Genomic DNA, 15,062 nt, shown 5'->3' with positions numbered 1-15,062 from the left:
TTCTTCCAGAGACTGCATAGTAGGCAAGGTGGCTGCTGCAGTTCTAACAGCAAGCACAGGGTTTCCTAGAGGAGTCTAGGGTAATGCTTAAAATTATTGCTGGTGTTTTAGTCTCTTATTAAGGACTTTCCTCCAAGTGGTTTGTGCCTTTTTTATTTTTGTTTCTTTTCCCCTGTTCCTTTATCCTACGGCCTGCTTGTCACTGCTCAAAATCGAATGAAAAGCAGGGAAGGGTGCCTTGTCAAGTGCTGCAGTGCAGAACCAGTGTGAGTACTGAGGAGTGTGGTGAAGGCAGGTAGTAGAGAGCACTGCAGAGCAGGAGTAACCTTCAGATGTCAAATCACTATTAGAAAATAGGACTTAAAAGTTTGTGCTCCCTAAAGTGACTGAGTAGTATTTCTTTACAATGTTTTCTTTTGAGAAATGGTTTTTTGAAATGGCTGTTAAAAAAAGTACATCTCTCCTTAGTTTCAGTTTGCAGTTGGCACTAACATTTCTTTTTGGATTTTTCCCTCCCTCCTGTTTCTTTGCTTGAGTATTTCTGATTGTAATTTGAGTGTCTCAGATACAATGAGTTATTTTGCTGGGGGGGAGGGGGAGAGGGAAGGGAAAGAAATGGAATCATGTGTTGTCTATTTGTGGTGCCAGATAAGAGAAACTATCAGCTAAGTAACACCATCTATTGAGACTGTTTACAAACAGTTCATAACATTTGAGAATAAACTAAAAGAAAACTAGAAACAAGTGGAGAAATAGAGAAGTACTTACCACATCATTGATTCCCCCCCCCCATCCCCCCCATCCCCAAATCATAATTAAGGACAAGGAAAAAAATCTGGGTGGAAGAACTCTTTAAACTGCACTTGCACGAAAGACATTAAAATAAATTCTAAGTCATTACTGAAGAGAATGTAATGTGGTAATGTAATTTTGCTTCCTTCTGATTTTTAAAGCTGCAGACTTTTGGTAACTGAAGGAAAACATACTGCTGGTTGAGGAAATGGTTAAGCTATAAAAACTTAATATTTCCTTCTTCCAAATCTCCCTATAGCATTGCATTGTTATGAATCTGCAGGTTGATGAGGATGTTCGTACTGTAGCCTAGATGTTCAGGCACTGAAAACAAGATCTGGGGTCCCAGCTGGTTGCTAGAACCATTAAATTTCAAGTTTAATAGATATCTCACAATTTGGTGTTGCTTCCTGTCATGTGGAAAAACTCCTGCTGCTTTGCTATACTATATTTAATGCTGGTTTTACCTTTACCTTAAAGAGGAGAGCACAAACCTGACCCAAGAGGATCTGTAAAAATCTGAAGTTGTTTTATTTCTCTTGTTGATTTAGTTCATTGTGCCATTGTTTTGTCTTTTACAGGCAGGTGATTCTGTTTTATGCCATTGATAAGCAGAGACATTGTCAGCATGTTTAAAAGAAATTGGTTTTGCTATAATATTTTAATTATTGGCATTATTTCTTTAAGTGGTTTATTGCAAAAGTGAAGAATTTAAACTTCTCTTTTGAAGCTGTTGGTTCATAGCTGTTCATAGCTCAAAAGTTCATAATTTCAGTTATGGCAAAGGAGTTACTTTTATTTGTGTGGGAGGGTAGATTAGATCTGCAATTTCCAAATTGTTTTTATAAGTAGTGTAATTCCTAACTATAGCAATGACAGCAGAAATTATGTTAAGCTTTTAAAAGTTACCAGTGAATTTCAGTGCTCTGATAGGTTTTATGTCTTTTTGTAGAGCAGACTGATTGCTTTTGTGTTAAGAATGACGTCAAATTTTATTTGAAAATATCTACTTGCCAGCTGATCAGCCAATATGACTCCTCAGTAATTCACTAAGATGCAACAGGGGATTTGACAGAAACATACATAATGTAATATAGAAAAAAGAGTTTTGTAATTTTAAAATGTGAGTACGGTGGAAACTAATTTGGTGGGACTGCTGGTGTTAAATGGTGCAAAGTATGTTTTATTGAGCTATAATAATAAATTGACAGAGTTCAGTAAATTCGATGGAATTAGAAAACGTTTAGCAATGGTTTAACAAAGTTGAATAAGCTTGATGGCAGGGTTCACCTTATTAATTACTGAATGGAAGAAACGTACACAGGAAAATGGAATTGAAATCAAGTTAGAATGATTCACACATGGACCAGAGATACAAAGAGTAAAGAGGACCCTCATGTGAAGTCACAAGGTTCAGAGTGGACCCCCTTGCTTTCTTAACTCCTTATGGAGAGTATGTGTGGCTGGATCCTGTCTTAATCTCAGACTTGGGCAATAGTTTATGTCTAATGTACAGTGTTTATAATAAGCAGCCACATGGATTAGCAATATTTCATTAGTATTAATTCAACATGCTATAAGTTTGTTCCCAAGGATCTGTCACAGGTAAGGGATCTCTGCTTAGGGTAAGGAAGGATCTTTTGGTCTCAGATAAGGAATCTCAAACCTTGGGAGGCATCCCTGCTCCGGGGGAGAGTCATGTGGCATGTAGTCCGGCTGCAGTTCAGGGAGAGCTCCACTTGGATCCATCCTGTCGGTAATATTTGTGGAGTGAAGTAGTTGGCTGCTCATAGTAGTGTAAACAAGATGGATGTCTTCAATTTAGCTGTTACCTTGTTCTGTACTTTGATCATCTTGCATTTTTGGGTTTTGAAACCACCTTTTGAAATATTTTTTCTGAGGCACCTTCACTCCCTTATACATGAACCAGGAGCTTTTCAGCTTGCAGGTTCAGCACACGGCATGAGACCTGTTGCTCCTTAGTTGGCCTGAATGAAATTATGGCCTAGGGTCATGTGTGTCCATCACAGACCTGCAGGTGAAAATACTGGCCAGTGGTTTTTATGTGATGCATGTAGTTGTGGAGGAGTTGGATTTCTCTCCTGCTGTATTGATGACTCTGCAAAGTTCCTCTCCTACCCAAAGACTGACTCGGCCACGTTATTCTTTAGCTAACTCCAACTCTTATTATTGTATTGGCTCTACAGGGACCAGGTGCTGTGTACTGCTGCTCGCCAGTGATGGGAACAAAGAAAAGAAAATGACAGAGAAGTAGCTCTGACTTGACACCAAATAAGGGAAGACTAGTTCAGCTGAACCAGGTTTTTAAAGTGCAAATCAGCAATTCTTCCTTGAGGAGAGAGAGAGAGAAATTACAACTGATTTCACTTGTGCTTTCTAAGGGCTGCTTTTTCTCAGTTTGCCCAGTGATGTGATGTAACACTTTACTGAGGTTTTGGGGGAATAGTTGCTGTTTATTTTGCACCATTGCTGTGGACTGTGATGTAAACGTACAAGACACTGTATTTCTACCTAAAAGTGAGTGATTTGGAGTTTAAAGGACTCATACGTTATGTTTAACCTTCTTTTCCTATTCATTTTAGTTAACTGATCATAAAGGAATTGTATATATTGAGAAATACCAAAGCTACTTTATGTATTTGCTTCAGTAAAGTAGTTTTGGAATGGAATTATTCACACAGAATACTAACAATGATAAGAGAATGTCTGTGCTAATTTTCTAAGTCTTCATCCATGGAAATACATAAAATGTAAATCAGATTAAATGCAATTTTTGGAAGGATTTTCATTTCTGTGGGAATGTCATGTTCTTTAGGATCTCATATAAGTAACTTGAACAGAATTAAATATCTCTGAAATTGGCGAGAAGTAGAAAAAAATCTCAATCTTCACTAATCTAATAATTAGCCTAATGTACCTACAATCCAGTGCAGGAGAATGTTTTGTTCTGCGTGTGGCTGGAAGTCTAGCTAGCAGAGTGCTTTTTTAGACTGTAGTGTTAAATGATTCTTCAGATTTCTGTTTATTCAGTTTTAGGTAGATTTAATGAAAATCTTTTGGCACATGCTGTTGCCAAACTGTTCTGCTTGTCTACTCCTTCATACCTCCACTTCATTTCCTCTGCAAATTGTCTCTTTCTTGTTGGCAGCAGAGTGGTTGTAATAAAACTGATGTTCTATCTCAATAAACCATGACATGTGACTGTTCTAATTAATTTTTAGCAACATTTTTCTATTGAAAACTTCTAGGTTGGTGACATCTTTTAATTAAGAGTTTATGAATCCTATATAATTTTTTATGTTTCATGTTCAGTAATAAAAAATGAGGGAAGAGACAAGTAACAGTGAAGGTAGTTCAGTGATTCAGCAGTTTTATTCAATAATTACTGTATACAAAATAGTGCAGTTGTTAGAATAGAATTTACAATACAGTTGCATGTCTTCCCTGTGACTTAGGGGTTTTTACAGTGTGTCTTAAAGCAGCCTTGGTTTCCAGTAAGCAGTAAAAATGAATTGGAAAGAACTCCAATGGCTAATTTGCTTGCATTGACATTTGCTCTTGTTTATATGCAGGTCAACTCCCTGAAGTTTTGTGACTTACCACTATAGGCTGTTGGTGTTGAATATGTGACCTGAGGAACATATTCATTAGGGTTCACCTGCATAGATAATTTCCCCGGCTTTTAATTTGGAGACATGCAGACCTAATACTTTTGGGCTGAGATAACAGACTCCTTTTGTCTGTATAATTGAGTCAAGATGTGACTCGAATGATACTCTTAATTTCTGTACTCTCATTGTTAAATTGAGCAAAAAGCAGTATTTGAAAGTAGCTGAACTACTCTGCAGCTGCTCTAATTGAAGGTAGACTAGCCTTGTAATTTGAGCTACTTCTGTTTGCAGTCTGTTTTGTGATCTGATTAGCTGAATAGTTTGCTTGATACTCATGCCTGGAGGTGTTAGGCCATCTCTTGGTTTGTCATCCAGTGATTGCCTCCTTCTCAGCTTCAGTGTTTGTGCTGTTGTCCAGGGTCACTCTCTGTGCCTTTGTTATTTGTTTCATTAATATTTCAGTCTCTGAAAGTATTTTATCTCCAGATGGAATCGTAACTAACATCAGGCGTAAAAACTCGGGGTCATATTGGTTGTCTCATAGCTGAGTGTTCTTTTGTATACGGCAGCAAAGGGAGCTCTAAAAATCTACAGATGTTTGATGTGTGAAGGTTCCTCCCCTAGATGGGATATAATATCCAGTAACAGTAGTGCTGGGTTAATTCTTACCAGTGAGAAATACAAGTTGTTGCAGAAGAGAGAAAGAGTTGGAAGGCATAAGTCAGAGAAATCAGCTTTTCCTCTGCTAATAGGGGTTTGATTCATTTCCCTCATGTAAGAGGTAAATGATAATAAAGTTTAGAATGGTGCCAGCAGAAGATATTGTGTATTAGACACAGGGTGGGTGACTGTGTGAGGATTTACTCCTTCCTTCATACATTTTATGACCTTCTAGTAATGTAGTTCAGAGGGCAGACACTAGTTGCTGAAGGTGAAGGAGAGGGTTGTGGGGATATTTCAATGGAATACATGTTTTTTCTTTAGCAGCCTTTTTCAGGGGTTGTTTATGTTTGGGATTGACAAAATTAAGTAGCTGCAAATTGTAGGGAATTTGGATTATAGATGATAGTATTCTGAGATAAAATTGTGATTAAGACCTGGCTGACTCACACAGATTCAGTGGGATGTGATTTTCTTTAAACTCTGTTGCATGGTAATGCTGATACAAACCCAGCAATTCCAGGCTCCCAGTGTGTGTTGTGGGGACATTATATAAAGTGGCTGAATTTGCTGCTTGTTTCTCATTATGTTTCGTGATAAACAGTCTGCCAAATGCATATATTCGATTCATTTGTGGATGTTGTGATAGCAAGTAGCAGAAGACCAAGCAAAGGTCACATCATCTCTTTTGAATCCACAAAGTCTCCTGCAGAATGTGGCAAGTAGCAGACAGAAATCTCGATAAAATACTGCCCTTGATGAAATCTGACTTCATTAGTGATCTGTCTTCATATATTACTGTCCTGGCAATGTGTTTTCTGTGTGTGTGTGCATGTCCCTACTTAGAACAGAGACTACTGAAAGAATAATGTATAGTACTGTCAGTCACTGCTGGACTCATTAGCGCTCTGAGCAGCTGCCTTCTTTGTGATTACTTTACTTCAAATAGGTCTATGGATGCTTACATTTTCTTAGTGTGTTTAATCTACATTGTAGAGCCTTTGGTTCAGCTTTTCAGGCTTCCAGAATTGGTTATTTAGCTTGTTGGAGAGCTGTATTTTTGTTATGTTAGGCCACCTTCTAAGGTGTTTATTTCATTCTGTATTTTAAAAGTACTTTGTGAAAGATGAGTTGATGCTAGGCACTAGGCAATTTTTGATGTGCTTGCCAAACCTGTCAGATCTTTTGGAACTTATTACAGAAAGTGTCAAGCAAAAAAGTGACGTGTTTTTGTGCAAGGTCAAATATTTCTGTATTGCTTACAGTTTTAGTGGGGGTTTGTGTTACAGAAAAGAATAGGCAATAAGATTCCTGGCATGGCTGGTGTAATTTTGGGAAACATTTAAAACTGTGTGATGATGCAGCTGTTTGCTCAGCAGCAGTTTTGATAACTGCTAATGTGAGTAGAGGGAATCACAAATATTAGTATGTAAAAGCTTTTTTCACAAGCTAAACATCATTGATTTTCTTGATTGGACTCAATAATCCTTGTGGGTCCCTTCCAAATCAGCGTATTCTGTGAAGTACTGATTTCTGATAGCTGCCTTGTTTGTTGGTGAGGTTTTTACTGCTAGCTGGAACAGAATAATACTGCACAAAGATTTGGAGCAGAGAAGCAGTTGTTAATACAGGCTCCAAAGTAGGTCTCTAATTTTACTCTATCAAAGGTGCAAAGTCTTGCTCCTGGATAAGGTGGAAAGGTGGGATGAGAGAGGATAAACCGGACAGCTTCCTTCGTTTTTGCATCCAGATGATTGCAAATGACTCTTGTGTACCTGGCTTCAGTGAGAACCGATTTAACTACAGGGTCTTGTGTATGTGTCCCTCACGTGGGGAATGGAGTGGGGTGTGTGTGACTAATCCTCTCCTGCATTTTTCCTGTACCTTGTTTTAAAGTTACATAGAAGTGTATCTTTCTAAAGGTTAACATCCTTTCATTACATGCAGATCATTAGAAGTGACAAATAAGTACTCTGTTCTTGTTTTATTTTACATCTTGGTTGTTTTTCTTTTGAAGGAAAACATATTTTCCTTCCTGGAAGCTCTGTTTTTAATCTGTGACCTGAATCAAGCTGGATAATAAGATTCACAGAATTAAAATTACAGCAGCCCATTTATTCCCCCAGTTATGTCAATGCTACACTTTTCTCTTGATCCATAGTACTGCTTAATTGTTAAATAGTTGTGAATTTAGAGCAAGTAAAAGAAGATGGTAAGGACTGCTAAATGACACAAAGTAGCCTCGAGTAGCCAGCCAGCGTGGTGGGCTGTGAGCAGTAAGTGCTGTTCATGGTATCAAACTCAACTGTGTACCTTTTGTTTATGTGTTTGCCCCTAAACTGCAATTGCTAGTCCTCAGCATGACCATGTTGTACTGAAGCATAGATTATATGATGAATGTACTTTTCCACAATTCTGTATGAACTCAAAGCCTGGTGGATAGAAATGGATGCATTATTTTTAGCCCTATTCTTCCTCCTTCCTTCCTAAAAAGCAACCCCTGAGCAGCTCTTAATATTTATTCTGACTGTAGTCTCTTTTTCCTTAAAATCTGTTGCCGAATACAGAGAATTTCAGACAGTTGAAAATAATTGGCATTGCAAGCAGGTGGTGATGACCTGATGAGCTGGTCAGTAGCAATTGTAGTTTCTGTAGGTACTGAGGAAGAAGTGACATTTTGGTTTATAAAGAGAACTCCCTGGGACACGAGAATACAGGAAAGGAGATTTATCTTAATATTTTATTTGTGTGAGAATTCTTTGGATGTTAAAATCATGAAGGGCATGATCATCAAAAACAAGCTGTCCATCTCTGAGCTGTGGATAATACTTCCTCTGTTTCTTATCTCCATTGTAGGTGTGGAACACCTCTAAAAGTATCCAGTAAATTGTAGTTCATCTTGACTGATATGCAGTTACAATAATGCAGAGAAATTACTGTTCTAAAAATTCAGTTTTCATACACAGATGCTCAAAGTCAGTAAAGCTTTTAATGAATATGGTGGCTTCTATGCTTTCTTATGTTAGAAAATGAGGAAAAAATTGAGGAACCTCAATGCATAAAGGATGTTAGAGTTACTGAAATGTAAGCATGTTCTCCTAATCATCTGTCTTTAAACGACAACTTTAGAGATAATTTTTAATAATCAAGTCCTTGACTGTCAAATGTGTATGTGCCATGCTTTATCTTTTTTGGCATAAATAATTCCATTAATCTTATGGCTTAAGGTAAAAGGAAAAAAAAAAATTAAGTAATTACATAAATATGATGTCCAGGATGGCCTAATAATGGCCTAAAAATGAAATATTTCTGTGTGACGTATCATTCATTTACTGCAACCATAAACTTTGCTTTTCTTTGACACAGTACTTTGCTTTTTATCCCATAATTCTTATCTGTTTTTATACTACTTAAAAAAAAGAGAGAATTCTAGAATAGTTTGACTCCTTATTCTTGAAAATTCTCCTTTAGAGGATTATGGAAACACTGAGGAACATGTGCTGACAGTGACTGAGGGGAAATTGGAATGGAATATAAGGAAAACATATGTTTGGAAAGTCAGAAATGTTGAGAACAAAGTGATTGAAGGAGAAGGTAGTGAAATTCTTCTGCTGTGAGCTGCTTCTGTTCTTGAGTTAATTTGATGCTGAAGTATGTAGTAGAGCATAGTTTTTGACACATTGTCTGGAATGATGAATTCAGCAGTCTGAGAAGGGAAAACATGAATTGTTACTTTTCTAATATGATAGGGAAGTGTATTAATGTTTTAAATTTTTAAATGTTTAAAGATTATTAATGTTTTAAATCAGCGTGAAGATTGCCCTGTTTCAACTAAACGTATTTTATTTAAAAAATTTGCATTTTCATGGTTAAAACAAAATAAAAAGTGGATCATAAAGTGCATATTGTGAGACTGGCTTAGGAGAATAGGTGTCTGTGAAAGAGCTAAAGTGGTGTTTTAGAGAGAAAAGCTCCTCTGTCCATCAATAAGAAAGTAACTGGGGAAAAAAAAAATATCTCCAAAAAGGTGAAACAAGGCTAGCCTGCTGTAGAAACAAGCCAGCATCCCTCTCTATCCAGAAGTAGTTGCTGTGTTAGGTCGTCATGTAATGAAAACCATTTTATTGTTTGGAGATTATGGGAAATTGGAAGATTTTTGTCTTTAGTCAAAAGGATTTGTCTATACTCCTGTGCAGTATTCAGGCATCCATACCAATTTTAAACATAAAATCTGGAGTTAGACACAGTCCAACTATGAAACATGGACTCCAGTGTAGGCTAGTTTATGAACCCAGTGATGTAATTCATACAATACTGCTTTCCATAAGAGGTGAGGTTTTTTTTTTTTTAGAACATTGAATCAAAAATTGAAGATTTGACTGGGACTGGAGTTGTCCAGCTGCAAATGTCTATATAAAAATGTCTCATTATAAATTCAAACTAAAAGTTGTAAAAAATCTAGTCCAGAAAACTGACTTAACTGGGACAGAAGTATGGGAGGAGAATTCCAATCCTTAGGAATACATTACACAATGGAAAGATTTAACAATCCTACCTGGAAAACTTCTTGGGGTTACAGAGTAGTGAAAACTTGGGTACAGGTGGCTGGTTTCTGGGATATGTTCAGAATAAAGGCAGAAAAGGAGGAATTTATTTTAAGAAGTGTTTTTTCTGCTGGGACACACTTCTGGGTGCACTGCAGATTTGCATCCCAGTGACAGCTTCAACGAGCAGTGCACCATGTTATGGATGTGCAACTGAATGATGAAATGCCTAGAAATGTTGTGGTTTAATTATTTATTATTTACTTATTAAAGTATGCCTTTCCACTGGAGAATATGGAAATGCTTAATTTGACTGGAAATGGGAAAATGAAAATTCTTAAATCCAGTGAGGTAAATTACATAGGAAATGTTCATGTGCTTCTGATATCTTTGTATATTTTGTGATGTCAAAATGTCTGATTTTTTTCATGGAACACCTGCATAGCTGCTGTTCTTCTATATAATTATAAGAAAATGTTATATTTATTACTATAATAAATGCTCTTATCAGTGAGTGCAAATCCAGTTGAAATAGTTTATTGGTGCTGTGTTTGACCCTTCCTTTTTATGAATTCAGAAGGCAATGTAGATGCACTTCCTAATATGTCATGTTTCTTCTGCTTGACATTTTTTTTTTAAATTTGAAATGGCTATGAATGAATGAGGGAATGGATAAAGGGGATAGTGAAACACAATGAGCATTTAATTAAGACAGTTGCAGAATTTATAAGACTTAGGATTTATTCAGAGAAGGCACTGATTTTGAAATATGGGAAGTAAAAGAGAAATGAAGTATCATCAGGCCACACTGACAAACTCACAAGTGAGTTAAAAAGTAACAGTTCTGGTAGTGTCAGACTTGTAGTTTACTGAGTGTTGTGTTTTCTCTTGTAATTGATATCAGCTGGTAATGCATCTACATTTGTTAGGAATGGCAGAGTGGGAGTACCCTGGTGAATCCCAGGAGCTTGAGGGAAGCTGGGCCAGAGGAGTGGGAAACCTCTAGTCTCTGAACTGATTTGAATTTAGAGTGAGAAATCCGTTGGCTTTTCTTTTGTGAAATAGCCTGCTTTTTCTTTCCTATAATTTTACATGTCTACTTTGACTTGTGCTTATGCAGTTAAAACTGCTAAAAATGTGTTAAAGTGGTAATTTTCTAGTTTACCTTTAGATGGAGTCTTTTAATGACTATTAATTAAAAAAAAGATGTTATTCTAATTTTGGAATAACAGAAAAATTTAACTGTCGTTTGAAAATGTCTGTCAGTAACAGTTATTTCGTAATATCTGTTTAACACTCATTTTTAGTGTGTTTAGTACATAACTCTGCTACTTCCTGCCTGACTGTTCTCTAAGGAGTATGTTAGTTTTCATTACTGTTCATCTGTAATTTAATTACAGAAATATGACATCATAGGCAAAGGTTTGAGCAAGGCCACTGGAGAAATGCAGGTGGCAAGATGAATCAGTTGTAGAGAGGCTAGTGCTGTTATTTCCCTGATAGGCAGAACAAATGACTTTTAGAACTGAAGTTAAAAGACAACCCTGTCTTTTTGATACAGTTACACAGCACTTCTAAGAGATGACATGTACTATGTTCTTCTTTTCTGATTTATATGTGTAATGCTTTTCTGTCCTCATTTAATGAAAGAATCTGGTCTCCATTTCTTCTGTGGTTTTGTGATGGTATGAACTGGGTCATCATTTGGTCTGTGATGCGAGAAGATGTTTTTGAAAGCTGCTTCTGTTTTTTCTATACCTTTATGTTCTCCCTCCCCACCTCCTTTGTACAAAGCCTTGCACTGCTTGCTTTGACATTTAATTCCTTATTTCTTCTCCTGGCTTTTTCTATCCTGTTAGCAGCTTTTCAAAGTGCATTATCCCTCTTCTTCTCTTGTGAGGCTCTAGTTACCTGTGCAGTTTGTTCCTGTCTGTCTTTTTCTGTGATACCGCTGTGTGAAAGGTAAAGAGGGGAATTGCACATCAAACCATAACCCTTGGAAAGGAAATACTTGATTCTGTGTGATGTGAACAGTGTCATGGCCAAGATGCCTGTGAAAAGTTCCTGGTTCTTCTGGGATAAGAAAGAAGGCAGGACACTTGCTGAGGGTGATGTGAAGGCCTGTGAGAACTGGTTACTTTTTTCTTTCTTAAGATTACTGCTTGATTTCTGTTGAAAATGTTGAATGCTTTTACAGGCATCTGAGACATCATCACAAATACTGAAAACCTGAGGTACAAGGCCAGTGATAATGTTCTGGTTTTTTTGAGACTGTACACAAAATAGGTTGTGGTTGGCTAGAAGGTCCAGGTAACACTACTGCTCCAGCTGTGATAACAAGGATGTGGAAGGATGCTGTCTCTGCATTTAGGAATTTGCAGAAGTCACTGCTTTTGGTTGTCATTATGCTGGTAAAGGTATATTCTGTACTCGAATGGCTGGTTTCCTTCCCTGGGGTAGCTTTATGGCAGTGCAAAGCCCATCTTTATGGAGCTTACAGTCACTCTGGGAGTGCTTTGCTCGTCTCACATGCAAAGATTTCTGAGCTGAAGTGCTCCTGGTGTTTATGTAACTTAATAGATTCTGTTCTAATAGACTCAGAGGAACATTTTTCCCTAAATCCTTTGATCTTGATAGGAGAAGGAAAGACTATTTTTCTTGCCTCTCTTTTTCCTTCCTTTCTTTTTTTCTTTAACTGTTTTTCCTCCTTCTGTTAATTGTAGAGCTGTAGTTCGGTAACCACAATGCTGATTTTCAAGGTAGTAATCAATAAAAAATGGCCAAATAATGAAGGCTGAAATAAATTATTTGTACCTGAATAGAAGGACAGTGAAATTATAACGAGGATGGCACAGGCTCAGAATAGACATTGCTGTATATAGTCTAGACTTGTTTGCTGAACCCAGAGAAGCACTAACTCTAGGGTCAAGCTACTATATAGTTTTCTCAGAGGCATGGCATAATTTCTGTCTAGTGCTCTTCCTTTTCTCCTGAGAAAGTAACAGATATTTTTGAAATGGACAAGAAAAACTGAAAATGAGCAAAATTAAAATTTACTATGAAATGTGCAAGTTTGACTTTTTTTTTTTTATTGTACATTTTCCACTTCTGCTGTTTTCCCCTGCAGTTAAGAGCATCTATTTTTCCCTACTAAGCAAACTGAAGAGAAAAAATGCTTTGCAAGTGGGTGAGTAGTAATGTAGAATCATTTAAAAGTCAAACAAAATAGAAAGGTTATGGGCTGGTGCAATGTAAGTCAGTAAGGTAATCTGAAATTTTGGCAATTTAGGACATCCTTATTTTTAACCGTACTATTGGAAATATGGTGGTGGTTGGCATTGAACTTGCCATTCCCCTAGTCCTTTTTTTGTGGTGAAGATATCCTGTAAAATGGAGGGATGTGCTTCATGATTACAAGAGTGAGGCTTTCGATTTGTTTCATGAGGGAAGGGATGCAGAGAGATGGGAGATGGAGTCAGGGCAGAAGTGAGCGGTGTAGTGATGCACTAGCTTAAAATCCTTTGGGACAGGGTTGTTAATCTGCAATAATTTGAAGAGATTTTGATCTTTGTTCTGATATGAAGGTGGTGGCAGTAGAGAGTTATGCATAACTATGGCAAAGGAAGGTTGCCCAAGCAAAATGTCTGAAGCTCTGTAAGGTTTCCTTGCATCATGTGCAGGCTTATTTACCTTGACTAAAGAGATGGACACATCATCACCATAACTTGAGTTGGCTGTGAAGACAATCCTGGAAATATTCTGTGATGGGAGAGGTTAGAGGTGTTCTGCATATGGAGGTATTGTGAAAGGGCTAAGACAAAATGCCACTGTCAAAAGAAAGCGGTAACCTGAGTAAATTTGGGATATACAAAGCTACAGAAGTCTGAATAATCACAGTTTCTGAAATACCGTACACAAATTCATATGATCTGTGCTAATCTCAGCTAGAGGAACAGTAGAAATAGTATGTGTTAAAAATGCCCATGTTAGTGGTATTAGCCAGGTTGTTGGGGTGTTTTTTTAGAAGAAGCTGAAGGGGTAATCTTCATTCCTGTAATCTTCACTCTAGTCTGTTGAGAGCTGGTAGCTTCTTCATTTGAGCCAGGTGGTTATTCTCCCTCCACTTTTGACAAAGAGTTAAAGTGTTAAATAATTGTTCTGTGTAATAGCATAGATGATTTCCACAGGGAAATGGAATTTAAGATCTGTGCTGTTGTGAAAAATAGGTTTAATTGTGGGAAAAAAAAAGGTACATTTCCAACTCTTGAGACTGACACGCTTAAGTCTGAAATATCTTTGCTTTCAGTTACTGCACTCCAGCAATTCAGTTAGTTTATTTTTTGTTTGTATGATCTTGCAGTTCTGGAAGTTGGTTTATTTTGAAATGGTTTGTGTTATGAATAAAAGAATAAATCACATGCCCCTGAAAATCAAGCCTAATGATCAAAATAACACCACCTTATAAAATGGAGTTATTACAAAAATTAGTTTAACTTCATTTGTTTATTTATGACCTTGATTTAAGATCAATCTGTGTTCTTCTTTGAGTAAATACATGAAAAACTTCAGCAGAAATACTATATGACTGTAATTTATTTCAACAGGTACTTTGTGCTGGACTTTGAGACGGGGATTCTCCAGTATTTCGTGAATGAACAAAGTAAAAACCAGAAGCCAAGAGGAGCCTTGTCTTTAGCTGGAGCTATAATATCGCCCAGTGATGAAGTGCCACACATGTTGGTGGTCTACTCTGCTAATGGAGAGATGTATAAATTAAAAGGTACAGTGCTGCTTAGAGGTGCCAGCTGAGTTGTTCCTCTGTCCCTTTCCCGCTTCTGCATCTCTTCTCTCATATCTCCTTTCTCTTTTACTTCCCTGTGCTGTCAGACAGTAGTGGTTATGCACTATATCATGTGGAGGAGTAGTCTGGAGTTAAGTGCATATGACTTTACAGTGTTTAGGCTTTCAGGGCTGGAAGATACCTCATGGTATCTGTAATCCATTGCTGTGGCATTTTGATTGAATGGTATGTCTTACTCGCTTGCAAAGGAAGAAAAAGCTGCTTTCTTTGCTGTCCACAGCATAACATTTAATTTCTAGTATTGTTCTCCTCTGCTACCATGCTGCAGATAATGTGCAATAATAAATCTGATGATGGGTCAGAGAAGGGAAAAGTGCTAGTGGGAGGCTGTTAAGATATTATGTTCTTGTCAATCTTGGAGTAATTGAATGCACTTGTAACATAAAATTTTCTCTTCCCTTTCTCCCAAATATAGGAAAGACAATATAGGGTATATAGGAGTTACTTTGGAATACTAAAAAAAAAAAAAAAAAAAGGCAGTGTTCAGATATTTTCAGTGTGGTTAATTGATCATGATACTTTTATATCAAATGAATTTATAAAAAACTTATTAAAAAAAAAGTGACATGTAAT

At 37.0% G+C, this 15,062-nt stretch overlaps 1 protein-coding gene across 1 annotated transcript in view; it reads left to right on the top strand.

Moving 5' to 3' along the window:
* OSBPL10 (oxysterol binding protein like 10) overlaps positions 1-15,062 on the top strand; it is a 115,936-nt gene that overhangs the window by 17,414 nt on the left and 83,460 nt on the right. Inside the window, exon 2 of the mRNA XM_027639492.1 lies at positions 14,233-14,408. Within this exon, the coding sequence (XP_027495293.1) occupies positions 14,233-14,408 (176 nt within the window). The remainder of the gene's footprint in view (positions 1-14,232; positions 14,409-15,062) is intronic.

Source organism: Corapipo altera, unplaced genomic scaffold (genome assembly GCF_003945725.1).
Source record: "Corapipo altera isolate COAL_440 unplaced genomic scaffold, ASM394572v1 44, whole genome shotgun sequence".
NCBI lineage: Eukaryota > Metazoa > Chordata > Aves > Passeriformes > Pipridae > Corapipo > Corapipo altera.
Note: the sequence above shows the minus strand (reverse complement) of the source record. Positions and strands in the feature narration are given on the sequence as shown.